Source organism: Mus caroli, unplaced genomic scaffold (genome assembly GCF_978045245.1).
Source record: "Mus caroli unplaced genomic scaffold, Mus_caroli_1 scaffold_2, whole genome shotgun sequence".
Lineage (NCBI taxonomy): Eukaryota > Metazoa > Chordata > Mammalia > Rodentia > Muridae > Mus > Mus caroli.
In genome coordinates, this window is record NW_028227257.1 from 131,058,637 (window position 1) to 131,085,787 (window position 27,151).

The window sequence follows — 27,151 nt, forward strand, 5'->3', positions numbered from 1 at the left end:
GTTATTCTCCAGAGGCCTCAGACTCTAGTGTCATCTCATGAGACTTCAGATCTGTACCTTAAAACTAAAAACCAACACACAGCAGGAGCACAAGTGGCCCCCAACGTTCTCAAATGATTCAAGGAGGCCTTCAGCATAGGCAGGACCTTTGTTTTCTCAGATGAAGGACGACAGTGTTCCATGCCTGCCATGAGAACAGGCGCTTTTCTCAGGCAGTCCAAACTCTCACCTGCTTGCTGTTTTGCTGAGTCATTGGCAGGTACCACCACTGCCAGGGTAAAGCTTCTTAGCCACGCTTTCCCCTAGTATAGCGGAGACACTATGAAACCATGAACCAAAATAGAAATCTTCCTCCATTAATCCTGCCACTCTGATGGTGGTGAGAAAACACACCTAAAAGTCCATATCTATTTTTTAGAGATAAAAATAGAATTACTATAATTTTAGTTTTACTGTGAAAGCAATTTTTTGTTTGTTTGGTTGGTTGGTTGGTTTGGTTTGTTTTTTTAAAGGCAGGGTTTCTCTGTGTAGCCTTGGCTTTCCTAGAACTCACTGTAGTTCAGGCTGGCCTCAAACTCAGAGATCAACCTGCCTCTGACTCCCGAGTGCTGGACTGGGATTAAAGGTGTGCACCACCACTGCCAGGATTGGGAAAAAAAAAAAAAAAAAAAAAAAGCACATACCTAGAGGGGAAAAAAACCCTCAACAACAAAAAGCCAGCAACAAAAAAGAACAAAGCTTTGACTTAGGTGGTTCATCTTGGAGTGGCTTCTTTCAAAACATGCTTCATTCCAATACACACTTCCTGACTTCATGTCAGACACCCTGCTGGGGCTCAAATAAGGACACCAGACCAGTCAAAGTTTAACTCAGTTTTATTGTCCAGTTTTGAGTATTTTCAAATTATACAACATGCAGTCTGCCAGAGTATCCATACATCTTCATTTTAGAACCTAGGAGATAGCCAGAGTTTTCCGAGGGCCAGGGAGGGTTACTTCCAGATCTTTGGGGACATTTCTATCTCACAGGATAGCTATTTAAATACACATCGCCATCTCCCCCATCAAACCACAGAAACAAATTTGTCCACAATTTTTCTTAATGAAATCTACTGTACAGAACATAAAGCCCAGAGAACAGACATCTGCAGTACACGTGACACTTTACACACTAGACAGATAGAATTCTACAGAAAGCCCTATTCCCCTTTTGTCTGCACACATGGGAAGTGTTTAAAAGCTGATAGACAGTTCTCAGTACATAAGCAGACTTCACAGACCAGTGTTGCCTTTGGCAGTTACCTGGTCTTACTCAACAGTTGTTAGGAAGCAGTTTTAAACAGTGGTGGTTCTTTAGCTTGCTCAAGAAAGTCAGAATGGGACAATGGAGTAAAACCTGCCCAATGACAAACTTCTGCCAATGACAAGCGTCCCCCAATGTCTTCTACCCAGAGTCCCCATGGTGCCTGCCCTACAAAGGAAGGGGGTGACTGAAGCTTTATGATCCTTTAGCTATTCTTCTAGGAAAGAGAAGCTGACACAAACCCCATTCCCTCAAGCTCTCGTGACGCCTTGGGAGCATACTGAGACGGAAAAATCACATCTCTGTATGGACTTGGAGGCTTCAAGGTGCCACTGGATCTACATTCTAGACAAACATTTTTAGCCCTTCATTTATTACAACACTTCTATGAATTCTTCACCATGTGATTCTCCATCTTTTAAAAGGCTAACACCTCTGACTGTTTTACCTGACGCCCACTAAAGCAAACTGCTCAGCATTTGAAGAGATGAGACCTACATTCAGGATTCTCTAAGGAGCTGATCAAATGCAGTCGGCGTTATAAGCCCAACCATAACCACTATCTTCAATAACATTCTTAATCATCACCCCAACGGCTGGCAAGCGGAGGTTATTTGTCTAAACCATCTGGCTGCACTCCTACGGCATCTCAGAGTAAACTTTCAAGAAGTAGGCATGAGATAGTAAATTATTCAGAGAACACACATTGGCATACATTCCAGCAATGTGAAACATGTGACAAAATGGAGCCATCCACTTGGCTGTTCAGAAGTGGGATTTTTACAGCTAGAATATAGGATGTAACAGCCTGTCAAACAATGAAAACTTTATAAACATGGCCTTTTAAAAAAGCAGACTGAGAGCACACTGTTCTGATAAAGGAATTAATAGACAATGTGAGATTAGGGATTGCTTGAATAAACCACATGATCTGTTCCAATGACATGCCTAGCTTTTAGTCACAGTGTGAGAAAATTCGATTAGAGGTCTTATAAAGACTGGCGCTAGATGAACTGACTGGCTGATCAGCAACTAGCAGAATTATCTCTAAAAGACATCAAAGCCAACTTTCTCTGTGAATAAAAGTACAGTGAATTTTGTAAGGCCCTTGTAGAGATCAAGTAATGTGAACTACAAACGAATGCTGCCTTTTAAAACTTGAAAGTGCCCCACAACTCTTCAGAAGTAGAAAATGGGAACCTAGGGGGAAAGTGCTTTAGAAAGAATCTAAAATCATCCATTTTACAATGGCTGCTAATGAAAGCCAAGAATGAGGTATTACTGACCTGTACCCAATTTCTAAACACAAGTCTAAAAGACAATAGCAGGTCCTCTAGACAAGAAGCATTCCATTGGTAGCCCTCTTAAAGGCCAACGTTTCAGTTTCCGAGTCAGAAGCAAACATAGGCAGCAAGCTTCTAACCCGGCATCAGTTGGTACTGATGGGGTTTGCAGACTTGCCCTGCAAAGGACCCCTCCATCAGACTCCAATAGCAGCCAACAGTGGCAACAACATGAAACAAAGTGAACACAGGTAAACACAAAATCATCTTTGTAAAATAAATACTTCAATAGAACTTGTCTTCTTTTCACACCTAATTAAAAACAAAACACTGTTATAAAGGGCAACATCTAACAAATAAGTTAAGTCAAATCAGTGTTAGGAAAGGTCTATACAACAGAATCCGGAAGGTAATATACACAATCCTCAGCATTTCCCACAAGCATGTGCATAAGCACACACATTAACTTTTTCTACCCCACCCTCACAGCCTTGAGAAAGCCTAGAGTCTCCCCTTACTCCAGGGGTACCAGCTTCAGAAGACAGTGCGAGCTCACACTTCCTGGGCACATAAGATGACAGGATGGGTCATTTCTCTGAGATGAATGGAGATGTTACTATCTAAACCACAAATTCATGAAAACAAATAGCAGCACATAGTAGTGACTCACTGAAGCCTGTCAGTTTCTCTTGAAATGCTTGACTACTTGGCAACTGATCCTTTTAGTATGCCCAACTGGACGTAGTCACCTTTCGATTCATGGATCTGAATAAAGTAATAATTAAATATACAAAAAACAAACAAAAAAAACCCCCAAACAAATAAACCCCAATCTAGTTATACTGATTTTTCCCCCCTAACTGTGCCTCAAAGAAGAAAAAGCCTATCTGGTGCCAAAGAAAGAATTCAAATCAGCAGTTTGCAATGATAGGTTACAATAAAAACAGACAAGGCATAAATCTCACCAATGACTTTCCCCTGAGGGAATTCTTTTCCAACTACTGTATTGACGCTGGATCTCTTTAGGAATATCTCCTCAAGCACGCGATGGTTTGCTAGAAAAAGAGGCTAGCCCAAGGCAGGTTCCAGGGCATCCGGAGGAAGCTGTGAGGAGGGGAGGCAGCCCCATCTCCACTCACCCAATTCTGCAGCATTTTCAACTCTTGTACAGGAATGATGTTCAAACAACTGGGCTGGCCAGGACTAGTCACTGCAGGTTCACCAGCGAGCAGCTTGGAGGTGAATTCTACGACTCTTCGTATTTTCATAGATGTGTCTGAATGAGCAAATTCTACACTGCTATTGTCAAACTGTTTTTCTGCCTTGGAGGAATCTGCTTTGCATTTTAACAGGTGCCATACTAAAAGGTCTATTTTACAGATCCAAAGATATGACCAGGATATTTAAAATGCTCTCTGGGGTTGGTTTTGGAAAAGTGTTCAGAATGAAAATTTTGAACCCTATAGCAGCACTTTTTTTTTGTTCCCTAAAAATATAAAGTAATGTGTTTATTTTACAGGAAACCAGACAGTCGAGGCAGAGCGTGGTCACTGGTTCCACTGCACTTGATTGTCCCTCTAGGATGGTACAGCAGGGCGTTCCATTCCAAGGGGCCAGTGCACTGCAGGGGCCTCCAGAGACCACACAACCCCGGAGGCTGAGAAGTGGCGAGGTCTGAGCAGGAAGTGGGTATTGCATAACCCCCTCCTTCCAACTTCTTAGGAGAAGGATCCAAGCACGTATCTGTGCACACAAATTCTACACAGCGCAAACACCTGAATCTGGTGTACTATAGACGGCTGGGCAAGCAAGTGTAAAAAGAAACGGAAACTGTATAGGAGGAGACAGAAAGGAACTGGTGACTAATACAGTCCTTTTCATGCTACGTGGAGTCATATCTGTTGAAAAATGAAAGAGAGAACACAGGCATTAGTGGTCAGCAGATTCACTCCTCAGACGTCTGTTTCAGTCTAGACATTTTGAGCAGAGCTGTCCAATACAAGTACAACTCGAGCCTCTTATTTTATTTCTTTCAGAATCTGCATTAAAAGGTAAAACTGAAGGGAAAACCTAATCTCAAGGATACATTTTTGTAGTCCAGTATTAAAATACGGCTTCAATATGTACGAATGCTGCTATTCTTCACAACAGTGTTGCCACTGAGGGACTGGCACATACTCCACCATGCGTGTGCTCAGCCTGGTGTCTCCCGCTCGCCCTCACTGCTTCTCAGTTGAGACTTGGCTAACATGGTGGATAATAGAGCTTCCTACATCCTGCATCTAAGGATTTTGTCCTGACACAGTCACAGTAGTCTCTTCCAAAAGTCAGTACATTCTGAATCTGTGTGCCATCGGAATAGCACAAAGCACTTCCTGTCCCAGGGGACAATCACACATCACTCATTAACCAGGACACACATCACCAGGCAGGTCAGGCATGGTCCTGACCCAGGCATTCTAGAAAGAGAGAACTGATTTGAAAGTGTGTTCCACACCAATGGCATCATGAAGATTTCAGTACAACACCCGCTTCCAGTTTACTCTCAGTAGAGGTCTGTCCATCTGACCTTGGGCAGGTCCCCAGGATGGGAGTCTTAGACCTCTCCTGATTAGAAACCAGCCCTGAGTCATCTTCCACTAACTCTTGTAAGCTTGACACTCAACACAGCAAAAGAGTCAATCCCTGGCAGCATCATGGGGCCCTGACCCATCTGTAATCTGTCCTGTGGGTTTCTGGCAGAGGTCCTGGAACCCTTGGGCTGAAGGGGTGGGGAAGGAACCCAATGGGCAGGCACAGCCTTGTCCTAGGAAGCCTAAGGAAGTGGAACAGGAAATATGATGGAGCCAAAGAAAAACTCATCTGCTCCCGAGTCTGAACGAGACTTCATAACCTGACACACTGTACTACTTCCTGTTTGCCTCCAGCCTCTGTCCACCTGTGAGGCCTCACAGCCCTGCCACAGTACTGTCTCCAAGTTGTTTCTCTACAGCCTCCTCATTCAGAATAGTGGAAGCAGCACCACATATTTTGTGTAAATAAACACAACATAAATTATGCGTGAATACAAAAAAAGGAAAGAGGAGCATGGAACAGAAGAGAAACCTGGCAGGTGAGGGGACAGTTCGTGCTTTCTAAGAATAGCCATTTCTCCTGGACCCACAGAGTAAATATGCAGGAATCTCAGTCTGTCATTTCCCATGCTTACAACCATCCTGATTAAAGGGAGTAGAAACAACCTTTGATGATAATCTTGTATTTTTAGAAGTTACAGAGAGATAAAGCAGTTTATAGGGAGGACGCGTCTCACATTTGACCTTTCTTGAGAGTTTGTGCTTCCTGCTGAGTGCAGATGACACAGTCATTTACAATCTACTCTGTGCTGAAAACCAAAGGAAGGGTTTTGGAGAGCAGCACCGAGATCCTACTTCACCTAAGGGTTCGTTCCTCCAAACGCACCACCCCACTGGGCAAAGGGATTGGTCTTCCTGGGTACCTGCAGGCAGGGAGGTGCTGGCTGCAGACCTTACTGGAGACTATGGCCTACAGCAATGACAACAGGCAACCCATGTTGACACAGGAAGCATTCAGCACACAAATGCTGTGGCCCAGCCTCAAGAACTCAGCAGACCATGAAGGGAGGAGATTTCCACTAGAAAGATGGTATTCAAGTCCCACACTGCACCCCCGCCCCCCAGTACAAGTTCCAGCACATTTGGGCTGACAGCTTGAAAGAAACGGGAGCCACAATGGAGGCTTACTTTATTCACTTCAGGGGCAGTGAGAAAGGTGGACTGTGACAGGCTGCTGAATGGAAAAGCAGAAGATCTGCTTCTGTTAAGCTCCTTGCCCAGGCCTGTAGAAGAGATGTTCTCTCACCCAGCGGTCAAGAGACCAGGCAGTGCACTGACCCGAGGCTCAGCCAATCTGCGGCCAGCAATTCAGAGTGGGGACATGTGGCCAGATTTAAAAGGAAATAAAATCACCTTGCTCTAGAAGGGGCGGAGAAGGCTGAAGAAAGAAGCTAATTATACACAGAAGGGTTTTGCAAGACAGATTTGGACTCCAACCCTCAACGTTGGCTTTTGAAACTGCTTGCAGTAGATTTAAGCTTAATCCAAACAGTACATAGTTTTATCTTTCCCTTCGCCTTTCTACAGTTCAATCCCCATTTATAAGAATTACCAGTTGCCTTTGCTTATCGTGGCGATACAATCTGCCACGGAGGAACCGTTCCGCATTTTTGACCAGGAGAAGTGCATAACCCAGACTACTGAAGCAAGGTCTTCCTGGTGCCACCGAGTCGCCGTCTGAGTTCTGGGTGGTAATCTCCAGGCCACCAGCACTGCCCACCTCAGGTCCCTCTGTCCTGGTCCCTACAGACACACTATTTTCCTTTTGACCTCACAACAACTGTAAGATTAGTACTCTAAAGGTCAAGTTTGGCTAAGTTCTTGTCTGAGTTTCCTTTAATGCCTTCCATATTGTCCTGTCAGACTCCTACATAAGGACCCTTGTATCCCTTGAATCCCTTCTCGCAACAGCCAAGAATCTTCTCTGAAGTGATAAGGGTGGCTGCTGTCTTCATATACTCCAGGCAAGGCCATGGAGAGCACAAGGCCATGGAGGCACAAGCAGATCCAAGAAGTAGCTGCTATCCATTAAAGGAGACAAAGAGGTCTACGAAAATGTAAAATAATGCCAACTTGCTGAGGGTTTTTTTTAAAAAAAGAATCTTTCCTTAAAAATGCTGGTTATGCCTGCACTCATATGCACATACCCACATAAAGACATGCAGACACATAACTAAATAAAAATCAATTGCTTATAAAGTAAAGGGGCTAGAGAGATGGTTCAGTGGTTAAGACCACATATTGTTCTTGCAGAAGACCAGAGTTCAGTTCCCAGCATCCACCTTAGCCAGTTCACTCACCCATCTGTCATTCCAGATCCAAGAGATTTAAATCCTCCTCTGGCCTCTGTACTCATGTGTACATTCCCACACACAGACATACACAAAATTAAAAATTAAACTTTTTATTAAAAAAATGTTTACTTCTGGTAACTTATGTAAGTGAATCATTCATGTAATGTTTTAGTTTTTAAATTGTATATGATACATATGACAAATAGATACTAAAGCCTCTGGTACCACTGATCCTCTCGAAGGATACACAAGGTATCCAAAGTCAAAACTTCAAGAACGGGCACACAGAAGCTCCAAGTTCCTAGTCTCAGGCCCACCTTAGTTTGGCCCTTCTGTTTGGAACACAGAATAAGAAGCCCTGGTTAGGTGGTGTGAGCATGCGCAGAAACAGCAGCGAAACAGGACCAGAGGCTGCTTCTTCTACTAACCACTGACTCTCCTGTGGACCCACGAGGTAACTGGAAAGCCGGATGAAAACATGGTGTCTGGGTCTTTTGTGCCTTCCTGCTTTCTTTTTTTTTTTTTTTTTTTTTTTTTTGGTTTTTCGAGACAGGGTTTCTCTGTATAGCCCTGGCTGTCCTGGAACTCACTTTGTAGACCAGGCTGGCCTCGAACTCAGAAATCCGCCTGCCTCTGCCTCCCGAGTGCTGGGATTAAAGGCGTGCGCCACCACGCCCGGCTGCCTTCCTGCTTTCTTTTGCATCCTCCACATACCTCTTCAGTTTGGCACGTTAGCTGCTCACAGAGCCCGTCTAACCTAGCTCATCCCCTTTCAAGACTAAAGGCACAGCGATGCCATTGTCCAAATGGAGTTTCAGGAAGAGGAAAACCCACATGATAACCCTCACCCCCTAACTTCCTACCCTGAAGCCCTGAAGCCCTGGACCCCCTTTTGCTACCTGAAGGCAACTTTCCATGAGGGTCTTGATGGCTATATTCTGAAGTAGAAGTGACCATCTTCTGAGAAACGCTGGGCCCGCCAGCAATAAGGGCCTCTGTGGATCTCCCTCCAGAACCAGAACTGACGCAAACCAGACCACACCTTGCCCAGGACCTGCCCATCTCTGCATACACCTCTCTCCTCCTGACCCAGTTCTCCCTGTGTGTAAATGTACAACTTATGCCAAGAACCCTGAGGAGGCAGTGGGACCTTATTTGTCCCCTTTCCTAGTGTGGCAACACTGAATAAATCTATCTCTGACTTTTATCATTACCATCTCTTTGCCTGGTATACCGGGAAGGTGGTCTAGCCTAGGGTACCAGGGCTGCCAGTGGAACCCGAACTTTTACCCTAAAAATCTGCACTTTTTCTCTGGTTATGAGGCTTGCAAATGCCTGGTCTAGGCACACAGACCCTATACCTTAATTTCACACTGACACACTTGGTCCTCCACGGACCTGTTAAGTAGCTGCTGACCACACAGTGGCACAAAGACAAAGTGACTTGGCCAGAGGGTAAGAACCAGGCTCAGACCAAAGAGATCCAGCACCACCTCGGTCGGAATCCAGTCACTGTTTCTGCCTGTAGTGAGCTCCTTGAATGATGAACCTTGCAATCATCCAGTTACCAATGGCTAGGGTTTTAGAGCAGCACCATGAATGGTCTGGAGGTTCAAGAGGTGGGCTGCACCTGTCTGGAGGATCCCTGCATGCCATCAGTAAGACTCAGTGTCACAGTCTCAGGGGCTAAGCTGACAGCCACATCTGGTCTGCCCTCCCGCACAGTATGATCCATTTCTGCTGGGAACAAGTAGCTGTGTGGGCATCTTGGGGACACACAAGATAATTTACTTGTGACTAGGTGTCACAAGGGGAGACAGTGAAGAGTCACCCTAACAGTGGAGCAAGACAAATGGGATTCGGGTGATTAAGACAAAAAGTCACAGATGAAAAGACAGGAGAGTGAGACAGACAAGGGCAGAGTGAGTGAGCGGCCTTTTGGGAAGCTCAACCCAAAGCCAAAATCCTGAAAGGAAGGGCTTTGGTGTTGGAGTAGCCAAGTGCTTAGAGAGGAAACGCCATTCTGCCTGGATGGAGGAAGGGAAGCAGTAGAGAAGTTGGGGGGGGGGGGGGTCTGAGGAGGTTGGAATTTCTTCTGATCAAAGGAAGACACACTCATACCATAACTGCGCCAGAAGTTTATGGCTCCAGCTTCAAGTGTATTAAGATGATGAAGGGTGGGAGCACTGGGAACCAAGAAAAAAATGCAAGAGAGGCCTGCATTAGAAATACTGACTTTCCTCTCCCTGCTGAATATCTGGAGTCTCCCTTGCACGAGCCCAGTTTACTGTGAGGAGTCTAGAAAGCAGTGTGTGCATTCTATGTCTATGGCTCCATCAGGGCAAGGCCAAGGTCTGTGCTGGAACAGAGGTGCACTGGCCAGGCAGCCCAGCAGTCAGGATTTCAGGATAACTACTGAGGCAGCAGACAGCAGTGAGCATTTGGTATAGCTTTATTGTACATCTCTTTGCATCCCGTTACCCAGCATGTAAGGATTTACACTAATAATTCATAATTATTTATTTTATTCACATTAGGGATCCTGAGGAAGTAGAATCTATATAGGACAGGTATCCTTCAATGATAGTCCATGGAATGTCACGTGGAACAAAGGCAGAGGGTCATAGCATGACCCCTAAGCTCCTCTGGAAAAGGCAGGCTAACCAGGGGTTCCTGTCAGGCTATGGAAGGGGCTGCTCGAGTGCTTTCCTTGTGTCTCAAACATAAAAGCAGAGCAGAAAAAAACACTTATTTGTTTCATTAAATATATGTCCCAAACACTACATGAGTCTCTGTAGGATACCATTATGGTTTCCAGAGATGGCACCAGACATTTCACCAATGGTCATACCACCCTACACCAGACATTTTATCAATGGTCACACCCTACACCATATACCTACAGCCTCACACTTGATTTTTCTCTGACCTGAACTGTCTCCAGCCTAGCCACTCAAAAGGAACGCGATGCACTCCAGACACAAGAAGAGGCATGGCGTGGTTCTAACAGAAGGAGTGTGACACCTTGGTCCAGTCAAGGCACATGCAAGCGAGGGCACGTCAGACTCACAACGGAAGCATACGGTCACACTGCACGTTTCTGTTTATTTTCGATGAAAACTCAATTCATCTTTTGTTAAATTATGATACGGTTAAGTGGTTTGAATTTCTGACTTGTGGTTTTGTTTTAATGTCATTTTAAAATTTGTTTTGACTTTATGGCTGTGTTAAATATGTAAGAACAGGGAACGTGTATTGTTTTGAATTTATAAATATTTAAGTATTGTAATAAAATAAGTTCAACAAATGTTGGGGACCTCTGAGAATTGTATTTCTTAGAAATATTCTTTTACCAGTCATGTTTAAGAAAATCTAACAGTTAAATATAAGGGAAATATGGGAGATAAATAGATTTTACCCACCTCTATATAGCTGTAGCTCGATAAATATCCCCTACACACATGCATGCACGCACGCACGCACGCACACACACCCTTGGGTGGAGGTCAGGGCACACATTACAGACAAATGTGTTGTTGAAGTGCTGCTGAATGTGAATTCAGCAATGCCCTTACAGTGCCATCTGGTGGATACATTGGAATAAGTCCTCATTTGCGTTGCCAATGCATTGTCAAGAAAAGGAGCTATCTCCAGGGCCCTCAGAACCAGAGAGCTGGATAAATATTTAACTGGGTGTCTACACTCAGTGTGGAGCCTCAGACAAATACTCCATGCTCCCTGAGAGGACCATTTCACACTGTCTCTCTTCTCAGGCCTACAGCCCTTCTCCCCTCCCTCACTGCTGATAATCTATGCTTCTTACTTGGAAAAAAAGGGAGGCCCATAGCAAACACAGAAGTGGATGCTCACAGTCAGCTAGTGGATGGATCACAGGGCTCCCAATGGAGGAGCTGGAGAAAGTACCCAAGGAGCTAAAGGGACCTGCAACCCTATAGGTGGAACAACATGATGTACTAACCAGTACCCCGGAGCTCTTGACTCTAGCTGCATATGTATCAAAAGATGGCCTAGTCGGCCATCACTGGAAAGAGAGGCCCATTGGACACACAAACTTTATATGCCCCAGTACAGGGGAACGCCAGGGCCAAAAAAAAAAAAAAAATGGGAATGGGTGGGTAGGGAAATGAGGGAGAGGGGGGAGGGTATGGGGGACTTTTGGGATAGCATTGGAAATGTAATTGAGGAAAATACGTAATAAAATATATTAAAAAAAAAAAGGGAGGCCCAGTGCTGAGCAGTTTGACCTCTGCCTACCCCACCTACCTTCCTGCTGCATCTGCACCTCCACCTCTGCCACCTTAGCTGGATGGATACCACCAGTTGATAACTGGAAACAATATCATCTGCTTTTTGAGATAGACACCTATGTCAACCTACATCCTCCACATCTCTGGCTTCCATCAAATGTAACTTACAGCTGCTGTCTCATTCCTCACTGTCACTATCATCAGCACCAGCAGCCACTCGCCATCCAGCTCCACACAGACTGCCTAAAGCTGCCCAAGTTCACCACCATCTGGCTTTCACCAACTACCTAGTCTCTGTCTCCCTGGAACCTTACAAACTCTTATTCAGATCTTACCCTCGTGCCACCTCCTTTCCATGACCTACTTGTCAGTTTTCAGGCCAGTCCACCTTCCACTCTTCCCTCTACCCTGGACTCTAAAACATCAGACTGTAAACACAATCTGTGGAGCTTCACTCTCTAGGCCTCTGACTCTGGACTCTGCTGAGCTCTAGACTCTTGCTCACCTGCTGTGGAGCAATTTCCTCCAAATTTAAAAGCTCCATTCTTAAGACTATGGAAGGAAGCAACCCACAAGTCTCAGGAAGTCCCTGAAACTGACCAGATATATAAGCATTCCTCCTAACCCAGCAAAGTTAGGTAAGTAGTAAGGACTACAAAGGAGATTCACTTTCAGTGAGGCAGATGTCTTTGAGCTACCTACAAATCATGCAGAGGACCAGGGTCCCAGCAGGAGTGGGCTTTCAGTGAGGCAGCTGTCTTCGAGTCATCCTTGTTCTTGTAAGTAACCCTAATGAGTCTCATTGGTTTACCAAGATAAAAATGGGAAAAGAACAAGTAGTAATCACTTGCCTTTATATTTGCCCTATTTTAAATGAGATGGAGGTATTGCCTTGCCACCTCTTATGGACGGGTACAAGAATGCAACACAGGCTGTTGAAGAGCACTTTGTGGGATCCACAAAGATGGAGCCCATGTAAGAAGTCAGCTAACGAGGGAGAAGAGAACAAGGTAAAAGTGATTTAAAAAAACAAAACAAAACAAAACAGCCCTTAGGTCTAACCATTAATACAGGGGAATGGCTCAGCATGTGCATGGGATCCTTTAGCATGGCCCGTGCCACCGGGTGCTGGTGGTGCACGCCTTTAATCCCAGCACCCAGGAGGCGGAGGCAGGTGGATCTCTGAGTTTGAGGTCTACCTGGTCTACAGAATGAGTTCCAGGGCAGTCACAGCTACACAGAGAAACCCGTGCAAGACCATGATACCCAGGAACTATCTGCCTCTCAGCTTCTTGAACTGGGAAAGATTTCTACACAGGCCATAAGAAGGGCCTGTCACGGCCTGGCCTGTAAGGCTGTGGGGCATGCGTGCAGATGGGAGCAATCTGAGTCCTGTAGCAAAGAAGCAGCTAAGCTAAGTTTCTTGGGACAAAAGCTGGGAACCAGAATTGTCAACATGACGGAAACCAATGTCTGATGGACTGGCTCATAGAGACCATTCAAACTCAAGGTTTTCATCAGGTGAGGTCCTCATGAATATGAGGGACCAGAAGATGATAAAAGGACAGGTGCCTGTCAATAAGAGAATTAGCTTGGGTCTGGTGGGCCTGTTTAAAAAAGAGACTGACTTAATGGGGACCCCAGGAAGAGCTGGGGGCTTTGGTGGCTTTGGTGACCCTTATGATGTAAGAGAGGCTCTGAGATCTGAACACAGTCAACACGTAAACTGGGTTCATAAAACACAACAGCAAAATCAACAAAGATAATGAGAAAGGAGGCAAAACAGAGAAGGGCACTGCACGGGCCAGCAACAAAAGCAAGATTTGTGTTAGACAAATGCTGTGCTACTGGGCTTCTAAAAGGCTGAGCAGGAGTTCACAAAGGTCATACCACATACTAACACAGTATCATGTTTGATTGCTTTTTAAGACAGAGTTTCTTTGTGAAACTGCCCTGGCTGTCCTAGAACTCACTTTGTAGACCAAACTGGCATCAAACTCGCAGAGATCTGCCTGCCTCTGCCTCCTGAGTGCCAGGATTAGAAATACACACCACCATGCCCAGTTTCTAATGTTGCAATTTTGAAGAAATAATTTGTAAATGTGATGAGATCTTTTTGTACTGTATTAGATCTTCTTAAGGTCCCTTTTCTAGTATGCCCTTAGCCACTTAAGACTGGTGGCACTACTTGAAATGGATGCCAATGGTCTTTTCAAGGGCTCTGCCTACTTCTGTAAAAAAGGCTTCGATATAGAACACCAACTCTTGAGTGTCTTACAGATGTATAAAAGCATGTGAGAGAACAGTTAAGGCAGCTGCTGAGCACACAGGACGGCATCCTGCATGAGCAGGAGACAACACTCCTATAAGCCAAAATACTGTTACATAATCACAATGAAAAATCTCAGTGACAGCATTGGGCTAACTCTCTAGTTGTCATCGGCTACAGAGAATTCCACCTCCCCACCCCATCCCACCCCAAACAGGGAAAACTGGCCACTGCGGCTGGCTCCATGCCAGAACTAAATGGTGAGACCTGACTGGCAAACAGGGTGCATGCGTCGATTACAAAACAGAGAAATCGGGCTGGGACTGAACTGAGGCTTCCCCCCTTGCTGGCTGGTTTTCATAATGCTGCAAGGTGCTCTGCAGGCTGTTGCGGGAGAATCGTCACCACCAGTCCTTCTGGACCCTGCATGCCATGCTATCAAAGTGCCAAGCAAGAGGTGACTACAGGTACAACAGCAGCACAGATGATTGGGGTACAACAAACTGCTTTCCAACTAGACTTAAACCCCACTCTATAGGGGAGAATTTGCTTCCGGTACTGTTAGAGACAACAAAAATCTGAGGCTGGGGATGTTCACAGGCCACAGTGGAAAATAGCTATCATGGTTTTATTAAAGATATGTGATGTGGCTGTCAAGCTGCTTTCTAAATATCTGTGCCAGTGGATCACTGTTGCTCTCAGAAGTTGGTCATAGAGGGAAACTTCCTTTCGTAAATGATGGCACACTACAGAAACTCAAAACCTCTGGTGGAGCTCTTAGTGACAACATACCGTTGCTGTGATATGGTAGCTTAATGCTTGGCATTAGATAGACATCTAGGTCACCCCTTCTGAAGTTCTGGGTCAGAGAAGTTGTGACTTTTCAGTCTCCAGTATAAGAGGTCAGACCAGTGACAAACAATCAACCTTTGGTTGTGTACACCTTACACAAAATGTTGAGTTTTAAATCTACTGTGGTAGCTCACACCTGTGACTCCAACACTCAGGAGGCTCAGGCAGGCAGCCTGTTGTGAGTTCAAGGTAAGTCTGGGCTACATAGCAAGTCCCAGGTCTACCTGGATTTGGGTAGGTTTGGCAGAGTTTTACTGAATTCCATGAGGAGGGATTTAAAACATAGTCTGGAAGCCCTGGGTCAGTGTATTTACTAAGAACTTGTTGGAAGGTCAGAGCTCACAAGGTGCTTTTATCAAATGACAAACTACACACTGCATGTTGCCCAGACTGCTAAGTATCCACCCCATCATCCACTCTTATTCTCTTAAAAGCATGACTCTTGTTGCAGTCTAAATCCCTCTCCCGTAGCCTATGCTTGATAAACACTTGGTAGTGAACTGTTAGGAGGTGTGGTCCTTGAAACCTCTCCCTATCCCTTCTTCCTGCCGCCTTCTCTGCATCCTGACCCTACATGATGTACAGTGCTCCTGCCTCCAGGAACTAAGCTTCTTCTACCACCGTCCCCTCTGTGACACTGAGTCTTCTAAACCAGGAGTCAGAAAAGATCGTTCACCCATTAGGTTACCATTGCAAGGATTATGCTCACAACAATAACTCCCTTTTGGGGTACCAATGTACCCAGATAAAGCTGCCTTTTCTAGTCTCCTATGTGGCCACATGCCTCTGATCCAGGCATGAGGATGTAGACTTCAGTTTTGCATGGGTACTCTGAGGGAGGCTGCTGAGGCCAGGAGAGCTGCCTTTGTCTCACCCTGGCTTCTTCTTGGGATACAACTCCTGGAAAGAAGACATGGAGCTGAAGGTCTAGCAGAAGTCATTCTGGAGGCCATGAGGCAACGCTGAGGAAAGGAGGCACCCACAGAGGACAGAGTCTAATAGTCTGAGATTCTGTGGTCTCTACAGACCTTACTAACTATACCCAGCCCTTGCACTTCCTGCCCATGAGAAACTATCATTGTATATGAGCCCTGCTTACTACAGAGAAGTAGGTATTACATTTTTGCTGGATATCAAAACCACTGGCCACTCTTGGTAAAAACAGAGAGGTCTGGGTAGGCCCCACTCCACTAGTAGCCTGGCCTGTTGTCCTTTACCCACCTAAGCTGGTACCTTTATTACTGTTGCATTGTACTGAACCCAGGTCCCTTACATGCTAAGTGCACACCCCACCCCTGCTCTCTGCCTCCAGCCCACACAAGAATTTGAGGCCTTTTTTTTTCCTAAATAGCCCCAAATAACCACTTTTCAGATTTTGTCCTTGGTCCTGACAACATGCAATCAAAAACAATTCAGTAATATCCAATTTGATTTTATTTCAGACTAGAAGCACAGTTTGGACTTGAATGGATGACTTACAGCCCAACTCACTGTGATACTCCTAGTGTGTTGCCCCAGTGCAGACTGCCTAGGCCTGCCCTTTGGTTCCCACTCATCTGGCCAGACATTGGCTAATTCCTGGCTGTTTATGTAAAGCTACACAGAAGCACCCTTCCTGAAGCCTGCAGCTGGGCCTTAGTAATGCCGTCATTCTGCCCTGGACCATTCACTTCAAATGCCGATTCTAAAAGCACTGGCAAAATCAGTTGCTCTGGATCACCAAGGCATGCCTTGATTGATGCTCCCCTGCTCTGTCAGCTAGCCTCCCTAGTGAGGGCTCAGAGCCCAGGAGTCACTTTGTGACCATCCCTTCCCATCTACACACTCCAAGTCTGCGGTTTTCTGAGCCCCCTACTATCCACTGCCAGCCTGACTGGGAATCTTTCTGTATTCGGTTACTAGGGACAGACATACCACTTCCTCTTTCTCTTCCAAAAGCATATCTCTCTTTTACTGTCAGAGCAATAATGAACATCCGAGTGGTAGGAACTTAAATATAAACTACACATTCTTCAAACCCCCACTTATCGAGGCTCACAATATTGATAAAAATATGACTCGTAACCCACTCGTTGTATCCCATTCCTGAGACTTAAAGCCACCCCTTACTTCTGTCTCGCTTTGTAGATTCAGCTGCGGAGGGAAGTCCCACAGACCAAACCCCAGATGAAGCACTCATCAACCCGAGAGGTGATCAGGCCATGCCTGGCTCAGAGTTGCACCAGCCCAGGAACCTGTGGCTAGAGGATGCTTTGGTTGTATGTGCTGGCAAAGCTAGGCCCAGATTTCTCTTACCTGGATCCCAGCCCTCTTCCTGGAACAGAGATGAACATATCTCTATTAGAGAATATGGCTAAAGGCCAGGGTGGGGTCTCAGAGTGTCAAGAGGGCAATGCCCCTAGGTAGGCCCCGGGGCTGCTGCAAAGAGAAAATACCCCAGGCTGCAGGACTCACTCTGCGTTTATTTCTGGTAGTGAGTAGAGTTTGAAGAGCCACCTCCTCCTCCTCCTCGGACAGCATGGACAGCTGTTGGAGATGATGCTGGATAATGTCCTGGGCGGATGGGCTTGGCTATATCCCAGAGAAAGGAGAGAGAAGAACGTCATTGGTGACGACCAGTCATGTGTTTATCAACATGCACCGCTTACTTACCCCAGACCTTCCTGGGCATAGCAGGTCTGGCCTCTGAGAAATAAACTAAGGGCACCCCACATAATTCAGGGAGAGAGAGAGAGAGAGAGAGAACTTATATATTAATAATCCTATTATTTTTTCTTTTTAAAAAACAAAGATTCTTTTTTTCTTTAATAATTTATTTATTTGTATTTTATGTACATTGTATATCTTTATATGCAATGTACATAATTTGTATATTTTTGCCTGCATGTATATCTGACCAATGTGTGTCAGATCCCCTGGAACAAGAGTTACAGACAGCTGCAAGCTGCCATGTGGGTGCTGGGAATTGAACTTGGGTCCTCTGGAAGAACAGCCAGTGCTCTTAACTGCTGAGCCATCTTTCTAGCCTCTAATCATCTTATTTTTAAGGGTGAAATTTTTAAATAAATAAATAAATAAATAAATAAATAAATAAATGCTAGAAGCAAGGGATTTTGGTTTTTATCTGCAGTAGATCCATAGTTCCCTATAGATTTCACAAGAAAAGAGGCCACAATTTTCTCAAAGGGTAAGAAACTGAATAAATTCAATGTATCACTAATCTAAGGGATTTTTAAGGTGGAAACACAAAGGGGCTGTCTCACAATATAGCTACAAAACAATATCTTATGGGAAATAATGTTGCAAGTTAATAAGGATGCTTCAATTAAAAATAACTCTAGACAACACCTGTAAGTCCTTTTATCCCTCTGGCTTTAGCTTGGCATCTATGATAGAGCATCTACGGCCACTATTCCTATTTGAGGAAAGCGCCCAGCTCCATAGGCCTTGGGGCTTGAACTCTAGCCCACCATTCAGCTTGCAACAACAGTACTCAGTGTTGCTGGCCTGACTCTGCAGTTATTTCCAAGCCAGAGGATTTCCCTGAAGCAGACAGATGGTATTCTTCATGGTCCTGCTGCGAGATATTCATAAATTATACTATTTCCAAGAGTGTGCCTCTGCTTACAGCCAAAAGCTCCAGCACAACTGGCTTCTGAGGCTCAGCACATGGTTCTGAAGAGCACCCTATACTCAGGAGGACAGTGGTGTCTGAATCTCATGCTTTTCCAGGATGAACACCAGGTCGCCAGGAATTCCAAGTCCCACTGGTTCTATCCTATCCTTTCAGGTGAGTGAAATCCCAAATAAGGTCACTGTTACTCCTATCCCTTGGTACACACATACCGATCTGAGCCGAATGTGCCCTCCTGGCCATGTTCTTGGCTCGCACAGCCTCCTTGATGCGATCCACTTCCTGCTGGTAGCGCTTTCGGTCCCTCATGGCATTCTCCTTGGCCTCTTTCAGTGCACTCTCCAAGGCCTTGACACGTTCTGCGGTAGCACGAAGCCTCTTCTCCAGCTTGGGGAGTTCACAACGCAAATCTGCATTGTCCCGAACCAGCTGCAGCAGAAAGGCAAAGAAGCCAGTTTTGAACAAGGCTGTGCTACTCCCTGGCAGGACAAGGACATGGAAGAAGAGACAAACCTGATGAGCAGCCGGACCATCACCCTACTAGGTTGTCTTTGATGGTCCATATAACTCCAACTCACAGGAGCAGTAATAAGGGGGATGCATTAAAGTAGAAGCCATGTCCAGCCACAGGGCAGGTGTATTCTTGTTTGAGTGTGTCTGGAAAGGGAAGAGGCTATGAGGAATTTATTACTCTAGGATGTACTTGTGAGCTGAGAAATTCCAAGTCAGTAAATGGGCACTTTTCAGAGTCCTCTGTAGACCTTGCAGATCACGGTCTGTACTGGCATTGGGTTAAAACCTAGCTCAGACATATCCTGAGGCTCGAAGGAAACAGGAGGGGACTGTTTGTTCCTTTTGACTTAGGACCCTAGGTAATGGAGGACTCCAATGCCAGTGCTACCATTCCTGCCATCTGACTTGGTGGAAGGAGCTGAGCCACTCCGAATCTTGGGTGTTGCCTACATAAAATGAAAGGACCATAGTGAGATAGTCACTTAGAAACTGCTCCCACTAAACAGTATTGATGCTTCACTTGAACTTTGCAGTAGTTCACTGTCATTGTCAACACAAGCCAATTTAGAAGCACATACAAGGTAAGTTATATGTCTCTGAGGACATTTCCAAAGTAGTTTAATGGAGGGAGAGACTCTCTCCATGCTCCATCATCAACGTGGAGAGAGTCATCCCAGAGGCTGGGGTCTCAGGTTGAAGGAAAAGGGAAAAGAAGAAAGCTGGATGAACATCAGTGTTCATCTTCTCTGCTTCCTGAAATGTCCAAATATGAACAAGTTCCTACAGCACAGCCACTAGCCAATTTCCATCGTTCTTTTCCCATCTTCAGGGTCTCTACCCTCAAGCCATGCCCTCAGGCCTTTCTCCCTTGACCTCTTTTTTGTCAGGTATTTGGCCAAAGAAATGAAAACAGTTACAAACCCAGATGCGGGAACCCAGAGTAGGAAGGCATCTCTGTGAGAAGCCTGCTGGGCTTCTGGGACAGTTTATGTGAGGAACGTGGAAGAGCCCTGCCATAGACCTGCAGGTTTAAGGGGCCCTCTGGGGCCATAAACACAGCTTAGTGGATTATTCTCGTGGGAGTTTGGAGAATGCCAATAGAAAGGAGGACAGTGATGGCCAAGCTCATGAAGTGACATGAGCATTATAGACTCTGTTGTGAACCAACCTAAAGAATACTCATGTTATAACATGAATGGCAAAAAGAAACAGAAAAAAAAAATCTAGCTGTATTCTCTGTGTATTGTATCCACTCAAAATGTAGCCTTGCCCCACTGGACTCCAGCAATAGTGATCTGTATTCTCTCTCTTGAAATCTTAAGCAGAGCTAAATTCAAAAGTTATGGACAAGTTAATTTGGGAAGAACATTTCAAGAGAGTGTAAGATTCAGGCTGTTGCATGATTATTGTTCTTTGTTCTTAGATTTACCGTGACAAGGAGTGGAAAGGTCTAAAAAGTTGAAGTCTGGCAAGGAAAGGAGCTGCAAAGGTTAGCGCTGGTACAAACAAGGTGGCTGTAATTGTTAAAGGGATTAAAGCCATTAAGGAAAAACTTCAAACACTGGAAATGGGAAAGAAGAAAAGTTGCCTTTAGGGAAAGATCCTCACCATACCCACAAACATGGTTGGAAAACTTTCCTTTGAAATAGAGTACTTGAACCAAGACAGCTTCTCGGGCACACTGCTCATGTAGGGCCACATAGGGAAGTGTTTCTTCAGGCTCAGCCTGGAAGACACACAAAGAACATTGTAGCTGGGGTCCATGAGGCAAAGCTACATTTTGAGTGGATAGCAGAACTTTGTATCATTTACAGGATACTAATTTTGAAGGCATGTAACATACAAAGCAGAGGGGAGGTGTCACAGAAACTTGCAACCAGTTTCCAAAGAGCAATGTGCATTACGGAAAGATTAGCTGTGTGGAACTTATGAGTGAGTTGTGCATAAAGCTGTGAAGGTGAAGCCTAAGCTTCCATAGCTGTGCAGGCACTGAGTACAGCCAGTCCAAGAGAGGGCCCACAGGTATCCATGGCAACAGAGTGTGAGGGATGGGGCTACACAAGCCTGCTGGAACATAGATGATGCTATCACAAACCCAAGATGCTGGAAATGGAGCAGTAGGGTTTGGTGTTTGCCCTGCTGGGTTTCTAACTTGATTTAGTCCAATCTTTTCATGCTTTTCCCTTGTTTCTTCTTTTAGAAATGTTGACTCTGAGCCACAGCATGTTAGAAACACACGTACCATTTTGTTGGTTGTGTTGTTCCCAGGCAGGTGCTCACAGTTGAAATATTACCTTGAGTCTCAGGGCAAACTCCAAACTTGGGCTTTCAAACAATGTTGGAGTTGGTAAGACTTAGGGGATTCCTGGAGGTTAACTAAACGCATTTGGCATCATGAGATGGCTACAAATCTTTAAGGACCAGAAGTGTAATATTTTGGTTTAAAGGTGAGCTGGAAAGTCGGCTTAGTGTTTAAGGGCACTGAGAATTTTGGTTTCTTAATATATATATATATCAGTATTATAAGACTGTGCTTTCGCTTTAATCCCAGGCGTGGGGATATGTGTGAGGCTGCGCCACAGCAGCTGATTATGGTGTGCCTTGTACTCTAGCAGGGGCGTGATTTTGCCAGGGGCAGATAGTTCCACAAGTATGTGATGTTTGGAATTCTGGGAGCTTTTCAGAGGATATATCAATGCTAGGGCCCCGAGAAGTGTGTGGGTTGTTGGGTTTTTGCTGGATGTTCTTGGTTGCGATTTGTTATGTAGTCATGTGCAACTCACAAACAACAAGAAGAAATTAGATGTCCTGACAATGAAGAGTAAAGTTTCCAAGGAACTTGATACCCCTAACCAGCAGGAAGTAGTCTAACAACACCTCCTTTCCCCTCTATCCTTTCTTCTCTCCCATCTAGTATTAGGGGGCTGAAAGAGCGAAAGAAAAAAACCCACAAAGTAGCCACAAGCCTGGTTACAGCCAGTACCCAGGGTTTTGCACTTAAACTACAATTACAATCGTTGGAATCCAGATGGATCAGGGAAAGGATCAAAAATCAGAAAAAGCTTTATCAAAGCAAGCTACGGCTGTTCTGGCCTGTTTTGCTTATGCCAGCAGCAGCTCCATGCCTGGAAGATTTGGCTTTTAATAAATATTCCTTGAATTCATGAATAAAATAATGAGTTGCAGAGCCAGATTTCAAGATGCCTGGCAGTCTTTGCTTCTGTATTTCTCATTATCAATTTGCTTGAATGATTTCACTATATTGATCTGCCATCTTCTCTCTGGGGAAAATGCCATCACCAGCCCTATGGAAACAGATCTAGCATGTCAAGAGAAGTGACATGTAGCCAAAAGAATTAGACCGTTTGTACCCCATACCAAACCCTAAAGAGGGAAGAGTCACAGACATGCTGGCATTTATAGAAAGGAGGGGCAAATGGCTTACCTAAATCACTGGTTTACTGGACATACTTATTCCTCTCTGTCACACTGGACAGATGTCAGAACAATGATTCTAAGGGACTCCCAAGATGGCTGAGGTGGGATTAGGACAACAGAGCTCAGAGGATGCTGGTTCCAGTCTCTGGGTCCCACCTGCCTTAGTCACTGTTCTATTGCAGTGAAGAGACACCATGGCTACTGCAACGCTTATCAAAGAAAGTGACTGACTGCGGCTTGCTTACAGCTTTAGATGTCAGTCCATTATCATCATGATGGGGAGCATGACAATATGCAGGCAGACGTGGTGCTGAAGAAGGAACTGAGAGTTCTACATCCTGACCCACAGGCAGCAGATGAAAGCTTAGGCCAAGAATGGGATTTTCAAAGCCTCAAAGTCCACTCCCAATGACATACTTCCTCCAATAAGGCCATACCTATATGCAAAGAGGCCTTCTAATCCTTCCAAATAGTGAGCCTCCCAGGTGAGGAGGCATTCAAATGAGACCACAGGGGCCATTTTCATTCAAACCACACCACAGCCTGTGAAAGGAAGCAAAGTCTCCTTAGATGTAAACTGAGGGACCTGCCTGATCAGCAGATGCACTCTATGGAGACTTCTGCTCTACAGAGAAGCCCAAGAGATGCCATGGGAGAGTACAAGGCCAGTCAGTATCCAAGGGTAGACACACATACATGGGGATATATGAGTATATATTCTTGCCTCATATGTGTATGTGTGGGCACATGTGCAGAGGTCAGAGGACATCTTGCAGAAGTCAGTTTTCTTTCTCTACTCTGTGGATTTCTTGGGACCAAACTCAGACCATCAGTCATGCAGCACATGATTATGTAATGAGCTATCTTGTTAGCCAGAGGATGTTTTTCATATATAAAGGAAGTTACTGAGGCTACAGGCATGGGCTTATTTTTTTTCCTGTTCTGTTTATTAATTCTTTTAGAACATATACAATGTATTTTGATCACATCCACCCCTCACTCCTCACCCTAACTCCCCCTAGATTTAGCATCTTCTTATCACTATGGTGCCCAGACTGGTCTTCAATACTGAAGCTTGACTGATCACCCCCCACCACCACCACCTCCTTAGTAGCCAGGAATACCTTTCCTGCAAAGATCCAGGGATTTTTTGAAGACTGCATTTTTTTTTCCAGCACACATTTTCTTTGACCACGAACAGACATCTGACATCAGAACTGTTCTCCCTGTGTTGCAGGCAACCAGCCAAAGCTGTGCCGGGAGAGAGCAGAGGCCGGGCCAGGGTGCCGAGGGCTCACTCACCTGCTTGTGCACCTTGGTAAGCTGTTCCAGGTTGTTCTCCAGGAAGGAGATCTTCTGCTTCTGGGCCGCACTGCCCCCTCCATCATCGCTGTCCAGCTCCACACTCTGTATCCACACATGACAGTCAGTGGTATGACCCGCTTCCCCTCCCCTCCCCAGTCACCTACCCAGTGTTTAAGATACACTATTACTTCTGAAAAAGAAAAATCCTCAACACCCAACACCTCCCCCCAAAGGACAGTCTGAAAGTGAAAATGAAGAGCAGTTGTCAAAGTCTCCAATCAGGGGACATCCGATACATTTCCCTGCTTTCCACCGAAGTGTTGTGAGGCCGTATTTTAGGATGCTGGAATAAGATTGCCTTCAGATCTGCTTTTGTATGCTGCACACGCATTTCTCTCTAACGAAATGTTCCTCTCCCCTGCAGATAAAAAGATTTCTCTTTTCAAAAGAAAAAGGCTCACAACTTATTATGAAGATCCAGTGTGAAAATAAGCATAAGGCTCGAGTTCAGCTTAGCCATCAAGATCAGATGAGAAATTGCCAAGCCTGTCAGCCAGCGCCATTGTTGCCACTGGGGGAGCCTAACGGCTTCTGCTTGTCTCTTAAACACCCAAAGCTATGCAGTTCCTGAATGAGTCAGGCTCAGCCCCATCACAGCAGCCAGGTGCTGAGAAAATCCTTCCGATTTATCAGATCGTGAAACTGGCGGCCGCTCCATACTCTTGACAAGCAAGGTGCCACAGATAAATTGGGAAATGCATGTGGAAACACAACCTGACATTCAAAGACAGCAAAGCATGCCTGTCTGGTGGAACAGCAGAAGAAACCACCCTTCTTCAGTAGAGTAATTGTTTCTGCCATCAGCTCAGCCCCCAGCAGGAACTCTCAAACATGACTGCGAATCAGGAACCCCGGGGCACTTACTAAAACTCAGAGTGCTTAGCCCACCTCCATCTCTGAGTCCAGCTCTGTGGTATATTATGTATTTAAGCAAATTCCCAGGTGATGCCAATGCAGCTGCCAGAGGCCCATAGAGCAGAAATCTAAAGCTAGGTCATCCTTAGGAAGTTCTATAAAATGAAGTCAGGAGATTCTGACTCCACCTCTCGACCTTCCTCTGGATAGCACCCTCCTCCCGCCAAGGTGCAGGGCTCTTCTTCACTGGTCTCCTAAGCTGGCATCAGGCGCACTTCCAGGCCATCACACCTATCCTGGCCTCATCCTCCTGCCTGGTGCAGGCCCCAGGGTAATATGTGCTTTGTAGAGTGTGCTCCTCATACAATGCACTAACCATTGCCACCCAGGCTTTGTGCAGGCTTTGAAAATCTCCCAGGAGTCTCTGCCTTTGCCTTTTGCATTAGCAAGATTTCAACTTGCTAGAGTCATGCTGTTGTAGCTTGTCAAAAGCCCCTCACTCAATGGGCCTCTGGCAGCTGCATTGGCAAAGACCACAGAGACCGCCATCGCTGCAAAACGCAGGAGGATTTTACCTATCCAACATGTTGGGGAACCCCTTCTCAGCACGCAGGCCAGAGGAGAGACCCAGAACAAAGAAAGAACACTTTGTATACCTTTGTAAGGGCCGGATATAGGCACCAGGGTAGTTTGGCTTATTTTAATTGGTGTAGCAATAACCCTTTTAGACATTGGTTGGTTTGTATAGGGTGACTCTTACTTTGTCTGTCCTTGTATCTTTAGTGTGAGGCGGGGCAGGGGAATTGTTAATCTTGTTTTAGAAGCTAAGTAATTTTGACCATTAAAACTATGTTTCTATTTATTTATTTAGTCAGCCAGCATTTTATCTGGTTCTGTACTTGGCCTGCTACTACAGCTTGGAAAGTCCTTTTGAAGGGGGAAGGTACTGGGTAGTCTTGAATTTATTTTGGATATTACAGTGCTGCCGTCAGAGGTGCTTGCCAATTGCACACTGCTTCCTGCTGGGCATGCACTGCACTGTTCAGCATCTCCTTGAACTTATCCCTCGTAGATTCTAAGCACAACTGGCTGAATCTCATCTCCCCGGGCTCCACCTTCTCCTCCCTCCTCCCTGACGACACTAGCCCATCAGATCTGGCTTCTTTCCACTCTGCTGACATTCCCTGCAAATGCTTCCAGCTCGACTCTCTCTGAACTGTGGGAAAAACCAGTGCTTTCTCTTTACCAAGCAGGACACACATCAGTGCTATTAGTTCTGTCCCTCTCACACCTGCTTCCGCCAATCATTCCCTTTTCACTCTATCTGACCTTGTTTCCTTTGCTCCTTCAAACACACCCATGTGTACGAGTACACACGGGTGTGCTCCCACCCAGCCGTGTGTGCCTTTACTGAACATCTGTGCATGCTTTAATTCCTTCCTTTAACCTGCCCGTGCCTCTTCTGCATTCACTCTTCTCAGTTAAGTTTCTGAGCTGAGCTATTGAGTCAGCAATCTGGAGACTCTCTAAGATCACGTGATTCCGAGACCTTGCAGACTTATGCCCAAGCCTTTTCAGTCCCGCAATCACACCCAAGCCTAGATTCACACCTGCAATGCAGGGATGCCAGAACCTACTGTGGTGGCTAGGAAAACAAGTACATTATGAAGGGTCTGGAGTTCTCAATACTAACGCACCCCACACACTGCATAGACAAACCTGAGTCTCTGTCCATCTCTCTTTTGTACGCTAGGGAACCATGTTGTCTTCTGAAAAGAATGCCAGACTTTTCTGGTCCGAAGCAGTGATTTTCACACAGTGGGGCCAGAAAAAATATATGTCATCATTTTAAATAAAGGCCAGCCAGGGATAACATTATAACTTCCTTTTGCTAAGAAGGGAACTCAGATGGCAAAATATTCTGAAGTGATTTCAGCCAGAAGCACATTCTTTTAATAAGGTTTTCTGGCATGAGGCAATTAATTTTTAAGCATAACCAGCCTTAATGTAAGCAAGGGATGATGCTTCACGGGCTCCAACTTTTCTCCTCAACTTGTTCAGAAATAACAGACAGGACTCACCTTTTTCACCCGGGTGGTCAAATCTTGGACGAAGAGTTTGCGCAGGTTATGAAGGGTCTGGAGTTCTCTAGACTGGAAGAGATTTTTGCACATAGTCAGTGGGGTGACAGACTGAATTGCTGCAGCGTTTGCTCGAGATGTCGTTACCCTCCCCCCTGCCCCGGTGATGTTGGAGCTGCCATTGATACTGTTGCTGCCGTGGTACCATCTGTGCCTTGCCCACTCTTCAGCTCACACGGTGCAGGAACTGGGGAACTCTGACTACTGGCTGTAAGCCAGAACACAGCCAGCTCCTCTACTCTGCTCTCAATGGAGCCAGACAAACATTCCTAGGATGTTACCTGCCAGAATAGGCTCTCCTTTT

General features: G+C 45.4%; 1 protein-coding gene across 1 annotated transcript in view; it reads right to left on the minus strand.

Moving 5' to 3' along the window:
• Nucleotides 1-857: 857 nt before the first annotated feature.
• Kif5c (kinesin family member 5C) overlaps nt 858-27,151 on the minus strand; it is a 158,126-nt gene continuing 131,832 nt past the window's right edge. The window contains exons 22-26 of the mRNA XM_021184624.3: nt 26,788-26,859; nt 23,789-23,893; nt 18,748-18,964; nt 17,356-17,472; nt 858-4,483 (exon numbers count right to left, since the gene is read on the minus strand). Coding sequence (XP_021040283.1) covers nt 17,363-17,472; nt 18,748-18,964; nt 23,789-23,893; nt 26,788-26,859 — 504 coding nt within the window. The 3' untranslated portion in view covers nt 858-4,483; nt 17,356-17,362. The remainder of the gene's footprint in view (nt 4,484-17,355; nt 17,473-18,747; nt 18,965-23,788; nt 23,894-26,787; nt 26,860-27,151) is intronic.